This window comes from Hirsutella rhossiliensis (assembly GCF_020360975.1).
Source record: "Hirsutella rhossiliensis strain HR02 chromosome Unknown scaffold00003, whole genome shotgun sequence".
Lineage (NCBI taxonomy): Eukaryota > Fungi > Ascomycota > Sordariomycetes > Hypocreales > Ophiocordycipitaceae > Hirsutella > Hirsutella rhossiliensis.
This window is the reverse complement of record NW_025408669.1, coordinates 6,909,150-6,921,237: the sequence shown is the minus strand read 5'-3', so window position 1 is coordinate 6,921,237 and position 12,088 is coordinate 6,909,150. Positions and strand designations below refer to the sequence as shown.

Below are 12,088 nucleotides of genomic sequence, written 5' to 3'. Positions count from 1 at the left end.
GGAAATCCCAGTAAGCGGGTCTGGCAAACAAAAGGATGTCAAAGCATGGAGATGAGCCAGATACAACTTGCTTTGGAGGCTGCTCCCGACCAACCTGCCTAGGTGATTGTCGATGTGGTAAGATTGGATTCTCTTGGCCGAGTCAACCTCCACCGCAACATGCGAAATCTCTTCGCTGAGGTATGAGAGTTTAGAAGAAACCGCGCCTTCAGGGATAAGGATCATTCGCGGAAGAGAATCACCCTGATCACTCAGCAAGAGCTTGTTCCTCAAGCCTATCAGGGTTCCAATTTCCTGGTAGCTGCTCACGCACATGCCTCTGAACTGACGGGATTTAACAAGCGTGGAGCCCATTTCGACGTCAAAGTCGAGCTTCAGCCGCGGAATTCGGACGCAAACCTCTCGCTTCGCCGCATGATACGAGACATGGATGTAAGAGGTTTCCTCGATAGGGCGAAAGACAGCCACGACGTTGCTTGCCGTGGGGCTCGCAGGATCCACCAACGCTTCTCCGTTGGATCTGGAAATACGCCAACTGCCACCGTGTTCTTTTATACACCAATGTTTTGGGCACGAGGTCCAAGGATCAGTTTTTGGGCGAAACTCGACTGATCGATTTTCCGAGTCGAAAAAGTGGACAAAGTCATTGCCGAAGCTGAAGGGCAATCTCCCAACAAACACCCGGGAGGGGATTAAATAGTAGACTGCTCCGTCTTTCGTGGCACGCAAAAGGAGATCCTTATCGCTGTTCCCAAGACATGATTGACTCAGACCCAGGGAGACTTGGTGACCGCAAATCTTGCTTCGTGCCGAAAAAGCGCACCCAGGCTCCGTGCTGGGCATCACATCCAGCTGGCGCGAGCCAAACAGCCCATAGTCTGGATGCGCCTCATATTCGGAGGGAAGTCGACCCAATATGCGTCCATCCACTATTAGCTCCCCTAAGAGCAGATTCAGATGGATAGTGACGCCTCCATCGGCTTGTGCCCGGTTGGAAGCCCAGCACTCGGCCTCAAGGTCCCAGGGTTGGTCGGACCGCCATGCATGGCCAACAGCGCCGTCAAGGCTCCTCCGGTTTTCATTCAGAGTCTCGGTCATGATGGGAAGAGCTCTCCGAGCGAGACGCTTAGACCTGAGCATCAAGATGCTGAGCATGATATCCTCAGAGTGGACTTTCGCTTGGGTTTCCCTGATGCGTATCAAGCATCTCAGAAATGCTTCACCGGACTCCGCAAGGATTCCGGGGAGGAACTCGCGTTCCACGTCAAAAGAGGAAAGGCAGACCAGTGCGATTTGGAGACATTTTCCCAGACAATCTGATCTTTCAGCGTTGTCTGTCGCCGATGTCGCCTTGTCCTGAAGGATCGTGAGCCAGCGGACGCAAGTGTTGCGACATTCCGCAAGATACTCCAGACATGACTGGCGTAATTCAACAGGCCCAAGCGAGAGGAGCCGAGCGGCAAGCATGGTAAATGTCCAAACGGCTTGGTAGGATTCCCAGTTCTTCTCAACTCTCTTCCGACATGTTTGTAGCTTCTCCAAGAGTGCCGTCGCAAACTCTTCGCAGGTCAAAATCTCGTGACAGTCCCTGGCAGGGTTGTCAAAGGCAGGGCCTGCTTGCTCGGAGAGTTGCAATGCGAAAATGGCTGCCTCAATCTGCTTCTAATCGACCGAGGGCATAGCCAGTTGCACGAGGATATTCATCCACTGTGTGCGGTAGCCAAATGGAAGAGCGCAAAGCGCCTTGTATTCCCCGATGGACATTTTTTCCGGACAAGCAGATTGCTGGGCTATGACCACGTTTGGCCGTGGCCCTTGACCTTGGAATGCGCTGCGGCAGAGAAAGTTCTGGAGAGAGCCCGACGGCGGGGGCAGCTGAATCGTACACTTTTTCGAAACATTGGCAGTTGCTTTGAACTGTCCCAGGAAGGCTGCGGCCGAAGTATCAAAGAGCCTCCAATGCATCTCGTTGGCGACGCATATATCGTCCACGGTCACATCTGACCCAATCTGGATGCGCTGACGAGACGCTGTCTGTGGTTTCGTCTCGGAGGCGACTTTGACACGCTGGTCTAGCGAGCTGGGCTTGTAATGATCAGACAGGCCCTCGAATGTGTGCAGTGCACATTGTGCGCGTGCGTCGACAAGACGACGAGATTGGTAGCCCAACACGTCGCTGAGGAAGTGGATGCTGGCATCCCTCCATGCCCGAAAGGACGGAGGCACGGCCAGCTCAAAGACCACAGACCAGGTCTCGGCCTTGCTCGAAGGCAATGGCCACTCGTACGCCTCAATTTGTAGCCTGCCTGCTTCGGCTTTGTGTAGGCATCTGTCGCAAGTCTGGGAGTGGCTCGGATCCGAGTCCTCGTCAAGCCCATTATGCTGCGCACACGAGGTTGTCGCGTACTGTTCCATGTGTGAGTTGTATAATGAACGAAGCTGCTCAAACTCCTGGCGCTTCCTGTTCCTCCTTTCTTCTGCTTGCTCCAGTATACGGTCAAGAATGCCTTGATGCTCTGGTGAATCGGCAGCAAACTCAACGGAGAAGCATCTGTCCTTTCCAAAGCCGAAAATGGCGGAGCGCTCGGCACGTCGAGTTACATTGTTGGAACGTGCTTTGAGATACCGCTCCGCGCGAAAGAGCCTTTCCATGTCGCTTTTGAACCTGAGCAAGAGAGATTCGAATGGCCCGGTGGGGACTTCGTGATCATATCTTGATAGAAGAGGATGAATAGAGCAAGCCGTCTTATCGCACGCGATCCAGAGATCGAGGAGGGTCAGTAGCATGGCCGAGATCCCTTCGGCAGAATCTTTGTACACGAGTTGGGCGATTTCAAAGTATTTTCGTATGGCGCTTTCGATTTTGGAACAGGCCTGAGGATTCTTTGCGTTCCGCTGCGCCCACCCATCAAGGTGTTCAGAAACCCATTCTTCAAAGGCATAGAGATTGTGCACCTCGTATTTGCTTGAGCCTTTGATGGAGTCGATCGCAGGTAGCTCTCCAGCACTGCACGAAAGAAGGTGGGATTTTGGACAGAAAAGAAGTCTCTTGTCGACGAGCTGCCGATCCGCGATGGACGCGAGGAAATAATCAAGTTCCGGCAGATTGAATCGAGTGTCTGCCTCAACATCAGGCGCTGCCAATCGTGTGAAGCCCAAGAGTTGGGTGTGGGCCTCGATGGTTTTATGCCATCTTGACTCGAGAAGCTCGGTTGCATTGCGCAAATGCTCGGAAACTTGAGACATCCAGTGTTCGTGCTCCTTCAAGTCGAGCTTGACCAAACGTCTTGCCAGTTTTCCGCTCATACACGCAATCAATTCGCTGGCCAGTCTCGCTGCTGTAGCCTCGCGAAGAAGCTGAGCCAGATGGAAAATCATCCATCGCTTGTAAATGCCATCAGATTGAGTCCCCTTGAGGGTCGGGGACATGATCTGCTGCAAAGAAACGCGTAGAAGCAACCAGACGGCCGAACGTTTCCAGGGACGACTCTTCCCATCCGACAGATTGACCTCTTCTCTTGTGTTCTTCCAAATGACTTTTCCAGGAGAGGATTTGCCGTTGGAAAGCAGGAAGCTTGATAGCAAATCAGTAACCAGGGTAGGGTTGATCGATTCGTCATCGGGGTAAGCGTGACCCGAAGCCGTCTCCGAGACATGCTGCTCGCTCATCTTGGAGATGGTGGCAGCTGATGTTGCTTGAAAATCCAAAGACGTAAAGATCTTGGGTGTGACGGCGACACCGAGGCTCGGAAAGCAACGTCGCAAGCGGCCGACAGCTGCCAGGACAGTTTGATTCGGTGGCGTGAGTTGAAAGACTTCGAAGACGGCAGTTTTGTCGGTACGGCGAATGACGATCCCGGCATTCTGTGCTTTGACATGGAGCGGTATAACGAAAGCTAGAGAGACCCTGGAGTCAGAATCCAAGTCGCGGCCAAGGGGTTGTTTCAGGGCTCTTACAATCGTCTTTGGCCAACTCTGAGAAGAGTTTTTGAAGTCGATCTTGATCGACGCCTCCGAAGTCTGTTCTCGTTCTCTTGAAGTTGAGAATCATTTGTGTCGCGGCACATATGGCTTCTCGCATGTCCTCTCCGACGCATGAACGAAAGTCTTTGAGGGCCGTGAGGACGCAATCGACGAGGTAATCTTCGTGTCCTCGGCCCTGGCTGCGGCTGGGCAGCTTGACGGGAAGGAAGACATCGGAAATGACCGACTCGAGATGAGCCCCGCTGGGGGGAGCCATGTTGGAGGCCAGACAGGCAGAGGGCCTGCCGGGTCTTTGCGGCCACAGAGAAACCAGAGAGGTTCAGATGGTGACTGAGCGCGAGGGAGAGAAGATGGGCGGAAGGGAGCAAAACGCGGGAGAGCGAAGAGCGAGGGTGTAGAGGCGTAGAGCAAAGGAGGAGAGCGACGGGAAGTTGTGGGGAGTCGTGGCGGAGGCGGGAGCGAAGAGGTCGAAGCGGCGAAAGAAATTCAAGGCGTGAACGGGGTTAACGCGCCGCAGTAAACAGCCGTCCGTCCGTCCAGTGGTTCGGGGCACGTGAGCGCTTGCCAACGTCATCAGCCCACGTTGCCAGGGCACCAAGACGTCTGTTCACCCACGATGTGAGAGAAGTTTGAGAAACTAAAAACTACCTTTAGGGAGCTCTATCGTGCCCATCATGACCAGAGTCCTGCGCCTTCATTCGGCCGCGGCCTCGGCCTCTTCGGCGCACTCCTCGCCCTCGTTGGCCTTGGCCTTGGCCTTGGCCTCCTCTCCGCATTCGGCGCTCTCGCCAGAGGCTTCCACGCTCCTCGCCTCCCCAGGTCTGGTTACTTCGCCCGGTTTGGCCGTCTGGCCCGGTCTGGCCGTCTCACCTGGTCTGGCCGCCTCGCCCGGTCTGGCCGCCTCGCCCTTGGACTCTTTCTCCTGTTTCTCAATCTGCTCCTTCTGTTTCTCCGCCGCCTCCTTCTGTGCCTCGGCGTCTTTCTCGCGGGCTGCTTTGATTATCTCCTCTTGCTGCTCCGCGGTCTCTTTTTGCTGCTTCTCGCCCTCTTTCTCCTGCTCCTCGGCCTTTTCTTTCTGCTCCTTCTTCTCTTTTTCCTTCTCCTCGGCCTTTTCTCTCTGCTCCTCGGTTTCGCTACCTCCCTCAGCTCCTCCGACACCTGCTTTTGGTCCTTGCTGCGAGCCTCCTATGGCCGTTGTTCCGTTGCCTGCTGGTCTGGCTCCTCCTCCTCCTGCCCCTTCGGTACCTGCTTTGGCTTGTTGCTCAGCGGCGACTCCGCTGGGCCCTGTGACGTCTCCCGTGCCGTTCTTGCTCTCGGTATTGGAGGACTCGATTGCCGCGATGGTGGCTTTGGCGATGCTGAGTGTGCTCACCACGCCGCCGGCGATGGGCATCTTTTCCACACCGTTTTTGGGGCTGGCATCGAGAGGAATGGCCATGGTGGAGACGGCAACTCAGGGTGGCAAACCACTCAATCAACTCAACCAAAGAGTCAAATTGAGTAGATTGACGGCTTACATCAGCGAACCTCTCGTTGAGTTGAGCAATCCAAGCCCTCGTTGAATTGATTGCGTTGATTGATGGAGTTGATGCCCTACCCTACCTATTAGTAAGCTACTTAAGGTCCTCAACACCATCAACTTCTCGTCCTTCGTGGGCACCTCTTCGGGGAAGACATCGTCATCGACTGAAGCATCAATAATCCCCTGGTAGTCGGGTATTAGCCCTGCCTTCAGCCAAGACCGAATTGCCTGGCCTGCATTGATCGTGTTAGCCTGAAGCCGGCTGCGTAGTCGTGTGACCATTAGCCCAGCAAATGAGAACGCCCTCTCGCACTCTGCTGACATTGGCGGTATAGATAGCATATCAAAGGCCATTCGAGCAAGTCTGGGATACGTTGACTCTTTGAGTTGCCAGTATTGGAACGGATCCGTGATGTCTCCGTCATCTGCGCCGATATCAACAGTCCAGCGATCGAATTCATCGGCAGTAGGTGGCCCACGACGGGTTGTGGCCGTCTGACCAGCTTGTAGCCGGTGCCTCAGTCGGAACTGTTGGAACTCGTTCAAGTCGTCAACCTTTCGACGTTTAACCATCGGAATAGCCTCGTCATCGCTGAGAATTAATGACTTATAGTCGCGTTCCCAGATGCCCCGAACAATCCGTCGTGCCTCAAGGACCCATTCAGGTCGATGAGCCCAAGCCTCCTCAAACCATTGCAGTCGCAAGGCGGGATGGAGAGCGACTGCAGCATAATATACCGGGCACTCAACCAACTTGATATAGTATTTCTCCAACTTCTTCCACCCCAATTCGACGTTTATCGCGAAATGCTCGGAATCAGGCACATCCTTGGCGAATTCCTTTGCCTCTTCCAATCGTTCAAGGAGATATTCGAATGCTTGGATAATATCCCATGCTGTTCCGTATGCCACGAGGTTGCCGCCCTTACGCACCCGAATCTGGGCATCTCCCCTCGAGGGCCTTGATGGCATTTTCGAAGTGCTTAAGAATATTCCGAAAGTGGCTGATCACTGTTGATGCGTTTTTTGCGTGTCCCTACGCACACTGGAGCGTTGGGCACGGCACCAAGCATCAAGGACACCGGCTGCCGCACGCACAGCCATGTGAACAGGCAGCCGTGTGAACAGGCAGCCGTGTGAAACAGGCAGCCGTGTGAAACAGGCAGCCGTGTGAACAGGCATCGGTATGTGGCTGCCTTGTAAACCGGCCGGATCGCCTAGATAGTCCGACCTGGCTGCCTCCTACATAAGGATGAGGCAGTCATAGCTTAGTTGGAGAAACAACGATCCCACTTCATCTCATCCATATGCAAAATGCATCAACTGTCCAGTCGTTACCGGTCAGCAGGTCAGAATCTCGGAGGCATGCAGGCATGTCTTTCTTCTTTGACCTGCTTCGGGTATATTCGAACTGTTCCAATGCGACGAGGTCGTCAAGAAAGTCGTGCAGTAGAAGGGCTCGATCCATCATCTTATAATGGGACAACCATCGTGTCATGTTATCCGTTAGAACGTCAACTGGTTTCTTCGTACTGTCCCTCTTGCGTTGTAGATCCCGAAGCATGTACGTTAACCTATCCGATTGATGAATCCAGTGGACAAGGTTGTGGAGCTTGCCAATAGGCCCCCTCTTCCGCCAGAGATCATGTCGAGCAAGGTCCAGGTCGAGTCGCTCTTCTGATTTGAAGACTTCATTATCTTTGCCAAAGAGCAGCGCTTTGGCCACGAGATTGATGATATGCCCAAAGCAGCGGCCCCGTCTCTGCTCCCCTTAAAAATAAAAAACGTGCCCCAGTGCTGCTACCGCCGTATCGTTATTCTTCGCATTGTCAAGCGTGAAATACCCGATCTTGTCTTGAATCTCGAATGATTCGATCACTTCCGCCACCTGCGACGCTATATTCTCGCCAGTATGAGACTCTCGGAGTTCAGGAGCCCAAGGATGATCTTCTGTGGCCGCTTTTCCTTAGAGAGATAGAACGCAGCAATCCCATTAAGCGCATAGCGATTGGGCGATCTCCAGCCGTCAAACGCAAGGTGTATCTGCCGGGGCGCTCCTCAGTTCCTTTATCACAATATGCTTGTACTGGTGGTATTCTTGGAAAAGCTTCGTTCGAATAGTCGAGTGTGTCATGTGGGCTTGAGTCAGGGCGATCGAGGGATTGAGGTATTCGAGAAGACGCCGGAATCGAGGGGCTTCAACTGCGCGGAAGGCAACATTCGACTCGGTGATCCAAGCAAGCAAGAGAGATTGGAAGACATCTTTATCGAATTGGTTTTTTAGCTTGTTAATGAATGCTTGCTCCTTCTGGTCATTGGCATCGAGGTTGAAGAATTGGGCAATAGAACGCTTGTTGGTTGTAGAACCCTTCGGTAACCGTCTACCTGATGGGTCAATAACATTGTGAGCATCATGTAGATGGCGCTCAATGTTTAGGGTCCCTTTGCCGCGAAGCTCACGGGTCCCTTCGGCGATTTCTTCGGTAAACACCGCTCACAGACCCAGAGGCGATTATCTACGTTAGCTTGACGTTCAATGTCGAACCCAAAGCTCCAGATCCACGATTTGAGCTTGCCGGCGCGTTGAGACTTGGTATAGCCGCGGAAGTGAAGCCCGGGAAGGCATCCCACTCGAGATGGGGAACGGGGCCTGAGTCGCCTGAATCGCCTGATGGCGGCAAGGGAGTAGAAGAAGGCTCAGGAGATTCGCTCATTGCATATAGGAATGTTTAGATCAGCCAAGGCGTTGTGGAAGAATCGAGAAGTGTAAGTGGAACTGAGGCGAGAGATTGAACTTTGTTGTGAAGCGCGTCGATGCGCGCAGCGCGTCGACTCTTCCAACGGAACAGGGGGCCCTGTTCCCCGAAGAGGAGAGCAGGCTTACCTACAACGGGCCTGAGTAACCTGTAAGGTTAGTGGTAGCTATATACCCAATCCGTACCTACATTTCGCCTTGGCCACCTACCCTACAGGATCCCTGACCGTCAACGGCAATCTCATCAATCCATCAATCAACGGGAGCATGAATTGAATTGACAAGCTTATTCAGCAGACACTCGATTGAGTTGATTGAGTTGACGGTTGCTCAACTATATTGAGCAACCGTTGCTGGGATTGAGTGGTTTGCCACCCTGCGGCAACTGGTGGTTTTGAGTCAGTGGTGTTGAAAACGGAGAACCCTGGGGAGAGCAGCAACTTACAAGCCAGAACCGCGGCGGCAGCGATGCGAACCATTTTACTAGTGCTTGCGGGGTGGGTATATAATAGGCAATAAAAATAACGAGGACCGGGCCGGCCGAGATGAATTAACACAGGGGAACAGACGACGCCGGGTCGTTGGTCAAGGTCAAGAAGGGGCAAAAAGGATGGATGCTGGAGTAACGATAGCTTCGAAGAGGCAAGCAACCAGCGGGCTCTCTTGTTATATCTCGGGTAGACTGCCTGGAGGTGACTCCGTGCCTGCTTCTATTTTTGTAACACGCCATGTCCGCCGTGGTTCATGCACGGCACTATGGGACGGCCCTAGCCTGGGAAAGGCCGGCGACCATGTCTGAAAAGCTTGTTTGATTTGCCTCGAGCGGCCATGTCGCAGCATGTGGACTAGACTGTATTAGAAATCGGCCTCCTTCTCGCGTCTGTCCCTCCTTGAGCCGGCGGAGCAGGGAAGAAGGACTGACGTCCAAGGCAGCATTGAATGGTCCGGTGTGTGATTCCGAGACGACGGGAGCTGACAGCCAAACGCTACTTACCTAATGGTCAAAAGAATCCTGGGTCCAGAATCCTGGGTCCATATCGTCTGCTAGCCTTACTGCTTGTGGCAAGCCTGGCGGCGTCTGAGACGTTTGTCAGGGGGCGTGCCGGTGGCTGAGATGGCCTCGGAAAACTGCCACCACGAACAGATGGAAGCGAAGGAAAAGGGAAGACAAACTGGGGAAAAGGGCGTTGTAAACTTGCCTCGTGCGAAAACAGGTGGCCGCGCCCCTCGAACGCAGCAACGTGGCCCGCCTAGTTTTGTGCCTCTCGACCAGGACACGGATGCCCGTTGCAACAACTGCTTCGCAGCCGGTGTTGAAAGAGGCTTTCCGACCTTGCTCTAGCCGCCGGCCTTCAGCGTCGGCTCTTCTCTTCTGCTTCTGCTTCTATTAATAGCTTGTCGGGTGCCGTGGCGTCGATCAGGGGCAAAGCTGGGCCCAGTCGAGTGTTCCTTGCGCCTTCTCTAGATTGCATCATACGTCTCGGACCAAATTGAAGGGACGTTTCGGACTTCGACAGCGCCTCCGTCTTCCGCCACCATTGCCTCCTTTGCCTGTACATTCGGCTTCCCATAAGGCAAAAAATCGAGAACGAGGTCAAAGCCTCAGCTGGAGAAACGTGCATTCGGAACACCAGTGCAAAGGACAGGGCGGAGGGGGGCCAATCCATGTCGAGCAATCAGGCATAGTTTGTAGCCCCCACGTTTCCTGTCCATCTGGCGCCGGGAATCGTCTGTTGAGAGCATAGCTTGTGCCGCAGGCTGCACAGCCCGCGACTCATGCGACGGGGTTCGTCTGCCACGGGTCGGTGTACGGAGGCAGGATCGGTCGTCCACTTTATAAAGCATTTGCTAGGGTGTTCTGCCCGGCATCGTCTCATCCGGTAGATCACTAACCGCTCGCTTGGGCTCCTGTGCGGGCGACGGCGAGGGAAGCTCTACTGCTTGAGTAGGAGGCGCCTTGCAGGCTTCAAGCAAACAACTCCGTGGCAGGAGCTGATGGGAAGAGAAACAATGGCGCCGCACGACCTCATCTGAGGAGAAGAAGTCCGCTCACTCCACCCCGGAACATTCTCTCGACTTGGCATAAACTTGAGCGACTCGCTTTCTCAGCTGAAACAACTCGATTATCGTGCCTTCACCATACATCCCAGCATATGTTATCCACAACTCGGCGTCACTCATGAAGTTTTCCATCCGGTTCCAATCTAATACTCCGTCGTCTAGCTACTGGGTAGTGGTCCTGATCAAGATGCTACACGCTCCCATCCACACTAGACTCCGACGAACCACCCACGCGGACACGAGAAAGCCGGAATTGGTCTGGCTGTACCATTCTCTGCTTGGCTGGAAGAGTCTGAAAAGGCGAAACCCAGCGGGGTTTTTGTCCATACTTTCCCGCAGTTGATGCAGTGGGCGGGTGCCTGTGAGCGCTCCATTCCGCCGCCTTGACCGTGTGCTACAATCCACTTTCTGACGCGAATTTTCAGCGGCTTTCGGCCGAGAAGAATAGGCTTCATGTCCAGGATGGAACATGTAACTAAGCCGCCACAATCGTGCAGCCTCCATCTGCTGTAATTTGCTTTCTGGCGAGAATTTTGACCAGCGTGGGGCCGAGAGGAACAGACTTCATGCCCGGGCCGGGTCCTTTCTTTCGGGCTTGCTCTGCCGACGAATTTTGGAGCTTCGGGTTTTCAATATCAAGAGTGCCCAGTGCTGCTCCCCGCGAGGCTAAGCGCCACCTTGACCTGGTCTGGGCCCTTCTTGAAACCTGTCATAGGGTCCAAAACGCAACGTGCGCCGAGGCAGTCGACAAAGACGGGCTGGAGCATGCCAGCCGGAGAGGCGGGGGAGAGAGACCGGGAAACTTGGCCTGAAGGAACAGCTCGAGAGCAATCCCGCAATTCGGCTCGTATTCGAACGACACATCGCTATAGAGCTCTTTGTGACAGTCCTGGAAGAGGTCTTCTGCCATTCTACCCAATGGCCTTGGAAGAGAGCAGCGGCAAAGTCTCCTGCCGAATAAATGTATGGATGGCTCGCATGTCCGCTCCCAGAATCATCAGCGTAAAGGTGAAGCTGACTCCGGCAGTTGCATGGCTTGTGCGCGTTGACCAAGGCTACCCGGCCGACACCCGTCACGTTGGTCAACTGTTGCCATTGGCCTCGTCCTTCCAGCGGCGAAATGGCATCGGATCATCAGACCAATGCCAAGCGGTGGTCATCCGTCAAGCGATGAAGGGGGGCACGCTCCGTCACAAAAGTGGGAGAGCTGGTGTCCCACTGAATGATAATATCATAATAGCCTGGCGAGTTCCCTGGCTGAGGGTGATATCGCCCGTCTTGTGGATAAAGGAGCTGTCGGAGAACTCGAGATGTTCGCTGAGTAGGCTGCAGACGGGAAGCAACGGGTTGTCGTGGGAGTTTGTCGACGAGAGCCTTGAGAGCCAAAGTCAAGAGCCGGGCGGTTCTACCGCTCGGCGTTTTCGGGGACAGAGCATTTGTCTCCGACTTAATGCCAAGTGCAGTAATCTTGAAGTCGGGATAGCAAGAAAGGAAAAGAGGCTCAAAAGGAGGCCTCACTCGCAAATACACACACACATTGTTAGCCTTTTTTCTGCTCTCACCGATGATCCTTGTGCTTTTGCTTGGCAAGCCGCAGAACGCTAGTTCTGACAGTCAAAATTCTCTTTCTCTTCCCTTGAGCTTTAACTTCTCTTTCCGTGACCTTCAATCTCGACTCCATCGAATATGAGGCCGAAAACTCCACCGCCGAGACTCCGACCTCATCGGGAGCCGTCTCTCAGCACACGCCTAGTCTACTAGCCAGC

At 54.0% G+C, this 12,088-nt stretch overlaps 2 protein-coding genes across 2 annotated transcripts; both read right to left on the bottom strand.

Annotated features, from left to right (window-relative positions):
- Positions 1-1,662: 1,662 nt before the first annotated feature.
- HRG_03996 (uncharacterized protein) lies at positions 1,663-4,240 on the bottom strand (the record flags this gene model as incomplete). The annotated part of the gene is made up of 3 exons (XM_044862467.1): positions 1,663-2,556; positions 2,602-3,896; positions 3,958-4,240. The coding sequence occupies 3 exons, from the start codon at positions 4,238-4,240 to the stop codon at positions 1,663-1,665; spliced, it is 2,472 nt and encodes an 823-aa protein (XP_044723493.1).
- A 438-nt stretch (positions 4,241-4,678) lies between these two features.
- HRG_03995 (uncharacterized protein) lies at positions 4,679-5,422 on the bottom strand (the record flags this gene model as incomplete). Its single annotated transcript, XM_044862466.1, has 1 exon — positions 4,679-5,422. One exon carries the CDS (start codon positions 5,420-5,422, stop codon positions 4,679-4,681), a length of 744 nt encoding a protein of 247 aa, XP_044723492.1.
- Between the last annotated feature and the right edge of the window lie 6,666 nt (positions 5,423-12,088).